This window comes from Phocoena sinus, chromosome 13, assembly GCF_008692025.1.
Source record: "Phocoena sinus isolate mPhoSin1 chromosome 13, mPhoSin1.pri, whole genome shotgun sequence".
NCBI lineage: Eukaryota > Metazoa > Chordata > Mammalia > Artiodactyla > Phocoenidae > Phocoena > Phocoena sinus.
In genome coordinates this window covers 6,674,749-6,690,715 of record NC_045775.1, presented here as the reverse complement: position 1 = coordinate 6,690,715, position 15,967 = coordinate 6,674,749, and the positions used below count along the sequence as shown (strand labels likewise).

Here is a 15,967-nt window from a genome sequence, read left to right as displayed (position 1 = left end):
TATGACAGATTACCTCATTAGTAGACAATTCCAAACTTGTTGGTTAAGATTACTTTTCTGGTGAAGGTTGAAACTACAGTTAGGTATTAAACCTAGGTTTGGTATCATGGGCTTTAGCAAAAGTGGGCTTATGGTTTTTCTCTTCAACACATCCCTCCCCCAAACCTCCTCTTAGTTGTGTATTTTTTTACATCTCAGTGAATGTGGTGCCACTGTCTACCCAGGTATCCAAGCCAGAAACCTGGGGGTCTTTTAGTGATCTCCACCTGGATTGCTCAGCAGCTTACTAGCTGATTCCCCAGACTCCAGTTTTGTCCTCCTGTAGCCCGTTCTGCACACTGCAGTTGTTCTTGAACCCAAGCTCATGTGCCTGACGCACAGTGAGGCCCAACAGATGGAAATGTCCGAGTTTGGAGCAGAAGAAGGTTTATTGATTGGGAGGGCACAGATGGAGAAGATGGGAGATGTAGGCTTGTCTCAGATCCATCTTCCTGGCTGGACATGGTTTTTAAAGGCAACGTTTGGGGTGAGGGTTGCGGGGAGCATGACTTTCTTCTGATTGGTTGGTGGTGAAGTAACAGGGTGGTTTTTCATGAGTCTTAATCATCAACTTTCTGGTTCCAACCAGTCTGGGCTCTGTGTGCTTGTGGTCAGCTTGTAGTCACTATCCTCCACTTGGGAGGAGGGGGCTGTCTTAGTTCCTGCAGAACAACTCAAAGATTTGTGTCAGATTGTTCTGTATATCCCTGGAGGAGGAGCTAGGACTCTCTATTGTTTCTTGACCGTTTTCCCTTTGTTTCAGCCTTCCATCACTTCTCTAATTAGTAATTGCTTGAATCTGCTCTTTGGAACTCGGGGAAGGTCGGAGAGACTAAAGCCTTTTCTACAAACCAGAAACAGGGGACAGAAGGGCTTTTGTAGGGACTTCCCTGGTGGACCAGTGGTTAAGAATCCGCCTTCCAATGCTGGGGACACGGGTTTGAGCCCTGGTCCGGGAAGATCCCACATGCTGCAGAGCAGCTAAGCCCGTGCACTGCAACTACTCAGCCTGCGCTCTAGAGCCCATGAGCCACAACTACTGAGCCTGTGAGCCACACCTACTGAAACCCGTGCGCCTAGAGCCCGTGCTCCGCAGCAAGAGAAGCCACAGCAATGAGAAGCCCGCGCACCGCAATGAAGAGTAGCCCCCGCTCACTGCAACTAGAGAAAGCCCGTGTGCAGCAACGAAGACCCAACGCAGCCAAAATACATAAATTTATTAAAAAAAAAAAAAGTTTTTTTTATCTGGGAGGGCCCTGAAGGGTCCTGCTTGGTTTCAGTCCCGCCTTTTATGTGATACTCTTCAATCCTGAGGGCAACAGAGTCAGGTCAAGAAAGAGAATAAAGTTTCAGATAGAGAGAGAGGCTAATCACAAACTTGGCAGGGGAACTTGGTTTTAGGGGCATTTGGTTTCACAGTCACAATGAAATTTCTAATTTATAGCTGTTGCCCTTATCCAAAGTCAAAAATCCTTTGTTTAGTTCCACGACCCTCCATGACCAGACCTTTGCCTGCCTCTGCAGCCTCACACGTCTTCATGTCCGCGGTGCCATTCTGCACTCCAGCCTCACTGACTTGCTTTCAATTCTTTGAGTGTATTGTGTTCTGTATTTCTTGTGGACCTCAGCACAGGTATGCCGTCTACTTAGAACCCTGTCCTTTCTTTTCGTTCTCTTGGCTGCTTCCTCATCCTTTCGGTCTTAACTTCAGTGCTGTTTCCCTGGGAAAAGCATCCTTGGCTTGCCAGACAGGGGTCATGCTCCTGCTGTGTTCTATAAATTCCATTTCCTCTCCCTTGGTTTGTGACATACTTTATAATGATTTTTTGTGTGATGCTCTTTCCCCCAAAGTCGCAGTATTGGAAATGTATCTCTCCTTCTCTCCATTAATATCCCTAGTGCTTGGAAGGTAGGAGGTTTTCAATAACTTTTTGTTGAATAAATGAATAGGTGGGGTCTGGTGGAAAGGGGAAAATATGTGCAGAATGTGTTTGCAAGAAAGGAGGGATGGGAGTGGGGGTGGAAGAGATTAAAAAAGCAGTGAGTAAGGGTAGGGTCCCTAAGGAGGACCAGACAGAGGAGGCCCAATGAGGGAAACTAACACGTGGCAGAGAAGAGCAGAGAGCTTTGGGGAGGGGATCCTAAATAATACAGTACTCTAGCCTGACCTTTTGAATAATGTCTGATTTCTAATATGTGTTTGTAGCAGCCGAAATGAGAAAAGCTCAGTTGTTTAGGATGATCGTTGGAGCAACTTGTAGGAAGCAAGGAAAGTGTCCTCATTGTAGAGCATGCTGGGCAGCCACTGTAGCGTTTCTAAACAGGAGAATATGACCATACACTGAGCTGATAAGGAAGGTAGTTTTTGTAGCATTGTCTAGTATAAACTGTCATAAACTCTACTGTAAGAAGTTTAGTGGTTTATACTTAAGATTTTTGGATATGGATAGGGGGGAAATATAAATTCTGTTGAAAAAGCTATAGAAAATTGGATTACCGATGGTTGGAATTTTGGAAGTAAAGTGCAGTGAAGTACTGAGCATCTGAGAGGTTATCTGCAAGAGCAGGAGCTCAGGGTGTTGGACAAAGAGAGAGCATTTACCACACTGTTTGTAATGGCTCCCGGAAGTCCAATTTGAGACCTCTCGTTATTAGAAGGAGTAAATTACAATTGAAACATATTAAGTATTTTAAAGTGCTTTAGCAAGCTGCATTTAAAAAGTGCTTATTATAGAAAAATACCTAAGGATAACCAAAGATGTTACTGTCTTGCTCTTATTTTTTTTCTAGCCCTATTTGTATACATAGTTAAGGTCATGCAGTATGAACAGTTTTTAAAATCTACCTTTGTTTATTTAATATTATAAGTGTTTCCTCATGTTCTTAAAACCTGTTGTTAACAGCATTTTAAATGATTGCATTTTTTTTTTTTGGTCATTTGGAAATGCTATAACTTCTCTATTTGCCAGGTATTAATTTACTGCGTTTCCAGTTTTCTTAAAACTAATACAAGGCTGAACAGTGAACATCTTTGTGCTTAAAGGTCTTTTTCTTCACTTTATTTCCTTAGTTGAGCCTAGTTCAGTGGTTCTCAGACTGGAGTAGTGCATCAGCATCACCTGGAAGGCATGTTGAACACAGATGGCTGGGCCCTGCACCTGGAATTTCCCATTGAGGGGGACCGGGATGGGAAACAAGTTCCCAGGCGGTGACTGCTTGTAGCGAGCACTCTTTGAGAACAGCTGGCCTCTATTGTTGACAGTGAAACTATAGAATTGAGGTTAAGTTTCTCAGTGGCGGTGATTATGATCTTGAATGAAACTGAGTCTGTGTACCAGCCTGTATCAGGGAAGTCGAAGAGCTAAAGGATTGTATCAGCATTGAGAATTTGAGCAAACGAGTGCTGTTTTGTGCAAGGTTCTGTGCCAGGTGTTGTGAGGTAAGAATACTGTGATTTTAAAACAGCTCATTTTTGGCCATTTTACAGTCTATTTGTGAGATAAGACAAATACAACTAAAAAATGCCAGAAAAAAAGGTGTAAACAGAAAGCTTCAGAATTCAGAGGGAGGCATGGTCATGTTTGATTGACATGTCAAAATGTAGGAGGCCAAGAAGTGGAAGGTGCAGGAAGAGGTAGGCTATTTTTAAGCAGTTTCAAAAGTTGAAATCAATAAAGCTTGGGGTTTTCAGCCAGACTGGCCCCAGTTCATATCCTAGTACTGTGCTTCGTTAGCTTTGTGATACTATTCTCTCCGAGTCTGTTTCTTCATTTGTAAAATGGGGAAAATACCCCAAGGTGTTTGTGTAGATAACATAGAACACCTAGTATGGTGTCTTGTGGGAAACAAAACACTCAAAAATTGTTGAATAAATGATAAGCTGCTTGAAGATTTTTCATTGGTGCCTCAAAGCATTGTAATTAGCAAGGCCAAATCACCAATAAACATCCATTGGCATAAAAGAGATTGATGCCTTCTGAAACAGCTTTCCTCTGGATTAAAATTAAAAGGAAATTTTTGTTAACAGAAAATGGGTGGTACCCAGCAAGTGTGAAATTTGCTACCACTTTAATCTTATCTTGAGTTAGAGCCTTGAGTGGACTTTGATTAAATTGCTTTAACCATATAGTAGTGTGTCTCTTCACATTTGCTTGAGTATTGTGTGACAGTGGGGCATTTTTCCTTCTTTGACCACTCTGTATAAATTGGCCTTTCCCACTGCTTCTCTGCTGTCCTGTTTTCACACCATGGCACTGACGTGGATTTTCTTTTGCATTGTCCGTCTCTCCCACTAAAATGAGTGCTGCTTTAGGCAAGGACTTGGCTGTGTTGAGTGCTGTTATCTCAGTACTTAGACCAGGGCCTGGCACACAGCAGTGAATGAACGGATGAAAGAGCCAATTGAAGATATTCAGGGGAAGAGGACGGTGAAAAGTATTGGGTGGATTCTTTCTTTTAAAAATGGTTTTGTGAGCATATTTAACTGCAGTAGCAACACACTTGTATTTTAAGCTCCTGCTGCTATATTTTGAGGACATTCTAAGTCCAGTGGAATGATTTTGAATACCATTGCTTCTCCAGTGATATTTGCTGAGAGAAAAGGAAAGCATCAGCTCAAATATTTTTAGACAGTTTTTACAGGGACTTAAGTCACCAAAATTGTCTTCCAAAATCCTCCTGATTGTAGGAGAGACAGCTGAGTTGCTGTTGATAAAGAGTGACTTATGGGGGTAGCATATACTCTATAGTGTTTTCTCTTGCTCTATACCAAATAAAAACTTATTTGTGCTTGTTCTATCTTTGGGGCAGTCCATCTTTGCTTTTCCTGGGTTCCAAGTCAGCCTGGTAAAATAATTAATGTTTTTCTTTTCCTAGGGATTGGTTTGGTCTTACCACTTATACTTCCTGCTGTCTGGTGGATTGATATTCTGCTGTGTCTGTTGAGGGCAACAATGATAGGGATATTACCACTTCTTTGCTCTCTAATTTGGAATATGTGGTTTTTCTATAAAGATTTTCTGTAAAAGATTTACTTTCCCCAGTTTGGTTTCCTCAGACCATTAATACATTTGTTGCTCTTTGTTACTGTACATCAACTGATAAGGAATTGATGTAGCCCAAGTGGGCAGGTCAAGTTGGCAGGCTCGATCTTAAAAATTCTAACCATACAAGCCAGAAATGCCTTGAATTTAGAAGTTAGTTCACTGCATACTGTGATACTCTCTGAGATATCAAAATTATTAGCATCTAATATGAACATGGACTCATGTTCACATTTCCCTGATTGTCACAGATATCTTTCCACAACTGATTTGCTTGGCCTAGGATCCAAAATGGCTCACACACTGGCTTGCTTGCTGTATTCTTAAGTCCTTCTGTCTCCACCTCCCTTCTTTCTCATGCCATTTGTTTCCTGGAGAAATTGGGTCATTTGTTTTGCAGGAATGGAACATTTTGGGTGTGGCTGATTACTTCCTAAAGTTGTTATTTAATTTGGCAACCTCTAATCCCTTTTTGTCTTAAAAACTGGTGTGTGTGTGTGTGTGTGTGTGTGTATGTGTGTGTTTGGTAAGAGTATTTTGTAGGTCTTGCTGGGGCATTACATCAGGAAGAGTTTGTTGTCTGGACTCATTTTAATGATATTACAATTGATTAGTAGGTTTAGATGTTAATAACCTTTTTACCTTTATTTCAGAAAAGCTTGATTCTTTGCTCTCAGACTACGATATCCTCTCTTTATCGAATATCCAACAGCACTCTGTAAGAAAAAGGGATCTACAGGCTTCAACACACTTAGAAACACTACTAATTTTTTCAGCCTTGAAAAGGTTAATTTGAATTATTCATAGAATAATGTTGGGGCAATGAGGAACTTGTTTGGTAAAAGCAGAAAAATTGGAGTGTCTAATTAAATCTTAGAAGTTACATTTTAAAGATTTGTAATATAATTATAGTCTGTCATGGTTCTTATAATGGTGTAGTGCTTATTCTAAGATTCGTATAATGACTGTTTTTTAACAAGTAGATGTGTATTCCAAAGGAATTAATGATGGTATATTTATTTTATTTTTTGGAATTCTAACAAAGAATTTCTAATTAATTGAATGATTTATAATACTTTTGTGCTACTTTAGAATTGTCCACCTTCTACTAAGTACTGTCTTAATTTTATATATGAAGACTCTGAGCTTTAGAGATAAAGGATTTGTTTAGGACTCCACAGCCTAGTGGTGAGCTGGGTCTCTTTCCACATTGAATTGCTCTTATGTCATAGCACAAACTGATAGTTGTGGTCTATTTGGGCATTAATTTTAATTATCTCATGTTTTGCAGATTGTAAATGTGTTAGATAATAACAGGCCTCTTTCTAAAGTGTTTTTAGGGAGCTTTACTAATATCAAATAACAAACATTGGGAGCATATAAATGGGCTTTTCTTTACACATAGGGTAAGCCTTCTCCAACACATATATAAAAGTAATATATGCACCTGATTTAAAAAACAAACTACAGAGGGACTTCCCTGGTGGCCCAGTGGTTAAGACTCCACGCTTCCACTGCAGGGGGCACAGGTTTGATCCCTGGTCAGGAAACTAAGATCCTGCATGCTGTGTTGGCGTGGCAAAAAACAAAACAAACTATAGAGGGTGTGAGAAGTTTTTACTTCCCAGACCCAGAAAGTTTCCTGTATAAACTTCCAAAAGATTTTAATGCATATTTTTTTGCATATAGATCTATATATATGTAGGTGATACAGATAACATAGATTTACCCTCATTTTTAAACAGCTGCATAAATTTTCCTATTGCATAAATTATGACAGTTTGTTGAGTAGTACCGTACAGATGGATACTGTTTAATCAAAGTGATTTTTTTTCCTGTAACAAAGTGCTCCAGTGAATATCTTTATGCATTTACCATATCTAGGTATTTTTATAGGATACATTCTTAAAAGGTGAATTACTGTACTGGATCAAGGGTATACATATTATAAATGTTTATGGATGTTGACATGTTTCCTCCTAAAGACATTAGACCAATTTATTCTTCTGGCAACAGTGTGTGAGTTTACCTCCTTCTTGTTATCCTTTTGCCAATACTAGGTTTTATCAGCCTTTGACTTTTCTTGCTCTGAAAGGGGATGGCACCTCACAAATGTTTTGATTTTAATTTTGTGTAAAATTGATCATCTTTTCATGTGTTTATAAGTTATTTTTCTGTCTGCCTTTTCGTATCCGTTTACCATTTTTCTATTGGGTTTATCCTTTGTGTTACTGAATTGTAGTAGTGCTTGGTATTAAGGAAATGAATCCATCATCACATGTGTTACTGATATTTTATGCAAATATTTTTACTATATCTTTTTATTTTTCCTAGTTATTGCCATCATCCTTAGATTATTTTTGTTTTTGTTTTTGTTTTTTGCGGTACGCGGGCCCCTCACTGTTGTGGCCTTTACCGTTGCGGAGCACAGCCTCCGGACGCGCAGGCTCAGTGGCCGTGGCTCACGGGCCCAGCCGCTCCGCGGCACGAACCCGTGTCCCCTGCATCGGCAGGAGGACTCTCAACCACTGCGCCACCAGGGAAGATTATTTTTGAATGATTTCTTTTTGTTGGATTTTATGTCAAAATATTGCAGTATAGGTTATCTAGTTTCACCTATAGCAAATTTGAGCAGAGTGGTGATATTAATAATAGCTGTAGTTTATCAGGTATTTACTTCAGTAGGCACTTTACATAGATTATCTCTAATTCTCACCATACTTTGCATAGAAGTCTTTGTTACTCCCTTTTTGAAGGCAAAGAAAAGCTGAAGCTCAGAGAGGTTAGGTAAGTTGCCCAAAGTCACTCAGCTAGAAAGTGGAAGTTAAAGGGTTTGAACACAAGTCTGACTTCCAAAACTTGTGTTATTTCTGCTATGCTGATGAAGAGTTTGACAAAGGAGTGGAGACGTAGCAGCAAGAAATGAGTAGGAGCAAAGGAGGACGGGAGAAGACTTTAAAATGATATGAACTCAAAGTTTAGTTTTCTGGGTTTCTTTTGAAGTTAGACTTGAGGTAGCCTGTAGAATCCTTACTCTAGGGTCAGACACTGCCATAGCCTAACATACTTCTCTTTCGTGTTTCATAGATGCCATTGATTCATTAAGGAAATGTTAAACAACATCTCCTTATCTTCCCTCTGTGTAAGGAAGCAGAGAAATTTAAATTTTCATCTTAAATGTTTAACAGGAAATGTATCTAACAATATATGAGAACTTTGTACCGGGTACTTTAAAGTAGTTAATTTCATTTAACCCTCAAAACTCTTCAGTTAGTAGTTGGTATTACTTCCACTTATAGATGAAGATAAATTAGGTTCAGAAGTTAAGGCCGAGATCAAACAGCAAGTCGGTGGTGGAGGCGGGATTTGAGTCAGGTATGTCAGAATCCAAAGCCCATACCCTTTCTTTTCTGTTATACTGTGTTATTGAAGCTTAAAAGAAAAAAAAATGGGATACTTGAAATGATCAAATTGTAGAGGGCTGAACTGCCTATATGAAGCCACTCATTATTTGATGGTGATGGTAAATGAGATGTTCTGTTTTTAGATGGTAGATGAAAGCAAAATAATTTAAGATCATAACATTAAATTTTGATGTGATTATTAATGGTTGAAAAAGCATGGAAACACTGAGAGATTGTATGATGAGTTAAAGAGTAATCTTATGGGGAAAAAAAACTTTGAAATTTACCCAGAAGTTATAGTCCCTCTTTTTTATAAATCAAGAAATAGTATTACTATTAAAGTAATGAGGGCGGTGGCGGCGGAGGCCGGAGGCTCCCGGCTCGCTGGCCCCGGAGCAGAGTGGAGGATGCAGCAGCCGCAGGGGCAGCCGCAGTCGCAGGGGCAGCCGCAGGGGCAGCAGCCGGGGGGCCAGGGAGTGGCACCGGGGGCCGGACCAGGGGGTGGGCCCGGGGCGGGGGCCCTGCCCGAGTCCACCTTTCACTGCGGCCACGAGCGCTTCCGCCTTGCCAGCGCCTGCCTGGATGAGCTGAGCTGCGAGTTCCTGCTGGCTGGGGCCGAACCGCCTGAACCGCATCTCCCCCCACGGGGGTCAGTGCCTGGGGATCCCGTCTGCATCCACTGCAACATCATGGAGTCGTACCCTGCTGTGCCCCCATCTGGTCAGTGGAGTCCGATGACCCTAACTTGGCTGCTGATCACTATGAAATGAAAGAAGAGCCAGCTGAGGGCAAGAAGTCTGAAGGTGACGGCATCGGAAAAGAAGACTTGGCCATACCAGAGAAAATTTAAAAGAACCGGAGGCAAGATTACTTAAATGGTGCGGTGTCTGTCTCGGTGCAGGCTACTGACCGGCTGACGAAGGAGCTCAGGGATATATACCCATCACAGAGTTTCAGAGGTGGAAACTATGCAGTCGAACTCGTGAATGACAGTCTGTATGATTGGAATGTCAGACTCCTCAAAGCTGACCAGGACAGCACTTTGCACAATGATCTCCAGATCCTCAAAGAGAAAAAAGGAGCTGACTTCATTCTACTTAACTTTTCTTTTAAAGATAACTTTGCCTTTGAGGCGCCGTTTGTCAGGGTTGTGTCTCCAGTCCTCTCCTGGGGGTATGTTCTGGGCGGAGGTGCCATCTGCATGGAACTTCTCACCAAGCAGGGCTGGAGCAGTGAATAGAGTCAGTGATCATGAAGATCAGTGCCACACTGGTGAAGGGAAAAGCACTAGTGCAGTTTGGAGCCAGCAAATCTCAATACAGCCTGACAAGAGCACAGCAGTCCTACAAGTCCTTGGTGCAGATCCATGAAGAAAACGGCTAGTACACACCCCTGAAGGAAGATGGCTAACCCGGGAGTGCCATCCCCTTCCTCCTTCCCTAGGCACCACTGGACCAATTACCTTTGAATGCTGTATTTGGATCTCACGCTGCCTCTGTGGTTCCCTCCCTCATTTTTCCTGGACGTAATAGCTCTGCCTATTGCAGGACAATGATGGCTATTCTAAATGCTAAGAAAAAGAAAGCAAAAACCACAGAACTGTTTCAAGTACTCAAGACTGACTTACAGACCAACCAACCACCTGGCTGGAGCCCTTGCTAGCAGGCATTCTTAAAAGAAACTTTTAAGCCTCCTTATATTGCTGGAAACTCAGCTGTGCTCCAGCCTAGAGCCTCCTTACCTATGCTTTGGTAAGGATTTTTAATTTATTTTCTCTTATTTCATGTACACTGCTTTTTTGGGTTACAGTGTATGATGGGTGTATATGAAAAAAAAATGTATCTTTGGGAAAACAATTACAGTTTGTTAATTTGAAAAAAATAATACAAATATTGTTTTAATACTATTTTGATAATGTTATAATTTTTTTGGAAAAAGTTATACCTATTATATATCACTTATATGTGGAATCTAAAAATTAGTACAAGTGAACTCACTTGGAAAACAGAAACAGACTCACAGATGTAGAAAACAAACTTATGGTTACCAAAGAGGAAGGGGGTGGATAAATTGGGATTATGGGATTTACAGAATGCACACTACTGTATATAAAATAAAAGATTTATGTGTATCACAGGGAACTATATTCAATATCTTATAATAAACTATAATGGAAAAGAATAGGGGAAAAAATATAGATGTATACATATATATATTTATATATAACTGAATCACTTTGCTGTGTACCTGAAACTAATACAATATTGTAAATAAACTATACTTCAATAAAAAAAGAAAAGAAATATACATAGGAACCTAGGAAGAGATGAATTCCCAGGCCTCAGGAGAAACAGAAACTGGAGGGTGTTTATGCCCCTTTGACCTGGTGGTCCACTGTGAAAATGACTGCTGTAGACTGTGTGTGTCCCCACAAATGCATCTGTTGAAATCTTAACCCCCAATGCAATGGTGTTAGGAGGCGGGGCCTCTGGGAGGTGATTAGGTCATGAGGGTGAAACCCTCACGAATGAGATTAGTGCCTTTTTAAAAGAGGCTGCAGGGACTTGCCTGGTGGTCCAGTGGTTAAGATTCCATACTTCTACTGCAGGGGGCATGGGTTCGATCCCCAGTCAGGGAGCTAAGATCCCATATGCCATGTGGCCAAAAAATAAAATAAAATAAAACATGAAATAAAAGAGGCCCCAGAGAACTCCTTCATCCCTTCTGCCATGTGAGGACACAGTGAGAAGGTAGCTGTCTCTGAACCAGGAAGTGGGTTCTCACCAGACACTGAATCTGCCAGCACCCTGATCCTGGCCTTCCCAGCCTCCAGAACCACGAGAAATGAAATTCTGTTGTTACAAAACAAACAAGCAAACAAAAAGTGAAATATCTCAAAATATTTGAAGAGGGCTAGAACTGATAAAGAAATGAAAGTGGGGACTTCCCTGGTGTTACAGTGGTTAAGAATCCGTCTGCCAGTGCAAGGGACATGGGTTCGAGCCCTGGTCTGGGAAGATCCCACATGCTGCAGAGCAGTTAAGCCCGAGCACCACAACTGCTGAGCCTACGCTCTAGAGCCCGCGAGCCGTGACTACTGAAGCCCGCGTGCGCCTAGAGCCCATGCTCTGCAACAAGAGAAGCCACCGCAGTGAGAAGCCTGTGCTCTGCAATGAAGAGTAGCCCCAGCTCGCCATAGCTAGAGAAAGCCTGCGTGCAGCAATGCAGACCCAATGTAGCCACAAAGAAAGAGGGAGGAAGGAAGGAGAGAGATATATACCCAGCTAAATGGACCATTAAAAATAGATATGATGGGGACTTACCTGGTGGTCCAGTGGTTCAGAATCCACCTTCCATTTCAGGGGACGCAGGTTTGATCCCTGGTCGGGGAACTAAGATCCCATATGCTGCGGGGCAACTGAGCCTGCGCGCCGCAACTACTGAGCCTGCGTGCTGCAACTAAGACCTAACACAGCCAAAAATAAATAAAACACTATAAAAAAAATAGATAAAAGGTACAGACTTCCAGTTATAACATACATGTTATGAGGATGTAATGATGTATAGCATGGTGACTATAGTTAATAATACTGTACTACATATTTGAAAGTTAGACCTTAAAAGAGTAGATCTTAAAAGTTCTCATCACGAGAAAAAAAACTGTGCGGTGATGGATGTTAACTAGACTTATTGTGGTGATCATTTTACAGTATATACCCCAGAAAAAGATACGAAAATAATGATAATTCAGACTGATTAACACCAGTTTGTAGTCACTGTAAATCCTTAAAAGTCAGAAAGATAAATTGCTAAAGGAAGTCTGTAAGTACACGATTTCACCTAATTTGGGAAGGATAAAGTAAACTATAAGTTCTGACTGACATATCCTGTTGGAGGTTTTATAGCTCAAAGGTGAAGATTGGAAACTCAAAAAACAGGAATTTTACCAACACTTGGTCCTTTTCTTTACGACATAGAAGATTAATGTAGAAAATGAAGAGTGCAATTCTAGTGATTTTCCTGGAAAGAACATTAAGCAAAAGTAGTATTGAGACTCCTAGAGAGTCTAAAACTAACTAATAAGGCATTCATAAGAGGGATGCTCTTTTTGGTGGTGGTGGTTGTTCTGTTTTCTTGTGTTTGTTTTTGGCCGTGCCACCCGGCTCGCAGGATCTTGGTTCCCCAACCAGGGATCGAACCCGCGCCCTTGGCAGTGAAAGCACAGAGTCCTAACCACTGGGAATTCCCAGGAGGGATGCTTTTCTTTTCAAAGTTCTCAGCATAACTGACAGGGCAAAAAAATCATAACTGTGTGTGGGAAGGTACGTTTTAAGGTAGCAGGAGAAAATGTTCCAAGGTTTTCTGAGATTATGTTCTATTGTGTCTCCTTCCCAATGACCATTAAAAAAAACCACAAACAAACTGAAGTTACCTTGTTATGCTCAAAAAGTTAAAAAAGTGTTGCCATGGAGATAGTCCCACTCTGGATTCTTCCTGGCAGTTTTGATTTACCAAACCTGTAACATTTTATATTTTCAACACCATAGCTGACAAAATTAGTTCCTGTGGCTGAGATAAAAACCATACCTTTACTTTATCTTTGGTGTTCTTGGGTACATTGAAAGAATTTTGTAAATGATCATTGAAAATTCTTGCTCACCATGTCCAGTTTTGATGTCAGGAATGAAGCTTGTACAAGAGAGTATTTAGGGCTTCCCTGGTGGCGCAGTGGTTGAGAGTCCGCCTGCCGATGCAGGGGACACGGGTTTGTGCCCCGGTCCGGGAGGATCCCACATGCCGCGGAGCCTGCGCGTCCGGAGCCTGTGCTCCGCAAAGGGAGAAGCCACAATAGTGAGAAGCCTGCGTACCACAAAAAAAAAAAAAAAAAAAAAGAGTATTTAAACCAACTAAAGAACTGGAGTGTGTATTTTGACATCTTTGTTGGATACCTGATACTTATTTTCCTCATGGTAACTGTGGATTACTTTTTTCAAGGTAAGTTCTCTTTAGAAGGAGAAAAGAAGCATGGCTGCTTTTAAACATGGAAAGTAGCATATTTAATTTTGTGCAGCAGTAAGAGCAGCTGATTGCTGGAGGCAGTGGAGTGCAGGCGTTTGAAGTAAAAACCAAGTTCAGTGTTCAGTTCCTCTGTTTATCAGCTGTGGAACCTTGAGCATGTTGATTAATCTCAGTTTTTACTGTGTGAGGTGGAGACAGCGTACAGAGCAGCTAGCACTGAGTAGGTGTTCAATAAAAGGTATCCAGTAATATCAGTCTTCCCTAGATTTTTAAGATAAGCAGAACTCCAGCTTAAACTATCCAGTTGTGTTTCTTTATTTTTCCGAGTCTCCAGAAAAGATGAATATATAAGCTCTTTGAATCTTCCCCCCCGCCCCCCCACTTTCGTTCCTTTTGGTCTGCCAAGTTCTTACAACTAAAGAAACTAGTCTGTTTTGTCTTTACCGGAGATAACAACACTCTAAGTACCTTATAACTAAGTAAAACAGTAGTTATAACTTGCATAGTACTTTGTTAATGTAAACTCATGTCAACTTTTTTCTTAAGTAAGTTTAATCAAATGAAAATTAGGCCTCTGTTTTATGTGCTTCAAGTCCAGATGCATTCTTTCTTTAGGCATTTTAAATTATACCTGACATCAAGTACTGAACGCTTTTCCCAAAACTTCAAAGTCGTGGTGGTAGATGGGAAAGATGAAAGCGAGTACCCCGTCAAATGGCAGGACTTCTTCAGTGGACATGTGGTTGGTTAGTAGGTGCTCATTTGTTTGCCTTTGTGCTTGGGTTTTAGGTGTCCAGATTGAACTAGATTGTGTATTCTTTTTTGAGGGGAGGATAAAGGGGTGTCAAAGAAGTGCTATTGTTTGTTTTATTTGAGCTTTGTAAATCTGGAAGCAGAAACATTAAAACAGGAGGAAATGGGTATTATCCAGCATGTCATACTAACTGGCTATTTTCATGATTACAACAGATTTCCTCTTAAGTCATACGAATTTAACCTTTTGTCTTCAGGGAGGGATTGTCAACTTCCCTTATGAGATTGTAAACAAGGAAGATAGGAGATAAAATAATTGACTCTGTGATCCTGTCATGTATTTATTTAAGAAAATATATTAAAGAAGCAATTGCAGTTTACTTCTGGAAAATTTTCTGCAATATGAAAAAAATGGCACTAAAATACCCAAGTGGTACAGTTCAAGACCTGTATGTTCCGAATCATGCTTTCTGCCTCCTCTTTCTTACCCCAAAGTAGGTAAAGTTATTCCAGAAGAAAATGTGCCCTTGTTTGTTTTGTTCTGTAACACGCTGGATAATTCTCATAAGAGGCTTCAGGGAAAGAGGCCGATTTCAAATGACTAGAGTTGTGGCTCCTCCTTAAGAGTGAGGAAACCCAGCTGCTTGCTGGGCCTGTGTTTTTTACGTCTCCATGGTGCCTGGGCACATTCCACTCTGCAGAAGGGCTTGCTTGATTCTTATTGATAGTGCATAGTTGATTTTTTGATTTAAATATTTTTTAATAATGACTTTTTCTTCTCTTAAGGTGAGCCTGACTCTAGGGTTCTAGCCCACATAGGAGATGATGATATTACAATAAGAATCAACACAGATGGGGTGGAATATAATATAGAGGTAAGTCTACATGTGAATACTTTTATCAGGAGCATAGATCTCTGATGTTTAGAAAGCCATTATGCAGTTGTTTTAAGAAGAAAAGGGTCTTTATACTGAACTTCTCTTCTCCTTGTATTTAAATTTTTTTTAAACCAGAAAAATAGGTGATTAAAAAAATACACATATTTTATATATCTAAGATGCTGTCATAGGATGCACTCTGTATTTTTAAGTACAATAATTGAAAGTCACATGTGAGATGGATAATGGGAAGAGGAAACGGCCTCATTTTTTCTTTATTCTTTCTCTAATAATCCTTCTCAAAGATGAAGATGAAATCTTTCCTAGATGCTCTGGAAATGCAAGATCTATAAAAGGTGATAGTTCATAGTCTTGAGAAGTTAAAAGAGGAAACTAGGAAACTCAGGCTCTGGCCATTCTTCCATTGAAATCCTAGCAGTAGAAACCAAGAGCAAACTGGCCACATTTGTGTGAGACACATGGCTGTATGTCAGATACTAGTCCAGAAAACAAAATGTTTGCTACAGATCTGTGGGTTGAAGTGTTTCTGCGTCTCTAGGAAAATGAGAATACTCTGGAACATGGACACATATTCTCTGAGGTTGCCACAGAAGGGAAACAGCTGGAGGATCCCACAGGGGATTTTTATGGCTAGGCTTGCAAGTGGCCTACATCACTTCCACCCACGTTCCAGAAACTCTTGTCTCTGACCTGCCTACAAAGGAGGCTGGGGAAGATAATCTCTTGTGCTCAGAAAGATAAAACCGTGTGGGGAATGCACAGCATTGTTTCTGCCACAGTGCACGGGTTTGCTTATTTCCTTAGGATCATC

The 15,967-nt window shown here is 40.8% G+C and overlaps 1 protein-coding gene and 1 pseudogene across 1 annotated transcript in view; both read left to right on the top strand.

Moving 5' to 3' along the window:
- The window catches only part of ADAM17 (ADAM metallopeptidase domain 17), a 52,183-nt gene that overhangs the window by 5,654 nt on the left and 30,562 nt on the right, over positions 1-15,967 (top strand). The window contains 3 exon segments of the mRNA XM_032652200.1: positions 5,735-5,867; positions 14,120-14,250; positions 15,044-15,132. Coding sequence (XP_032508091.1) covers positions 5,735-5,867; positions 14,120-14,250; positions 15,044-15,132 — 353 coding nt within the window.
- LOC116763970 lies at positions 5,862-10,336 on the top strand (annotated as a pseudogene).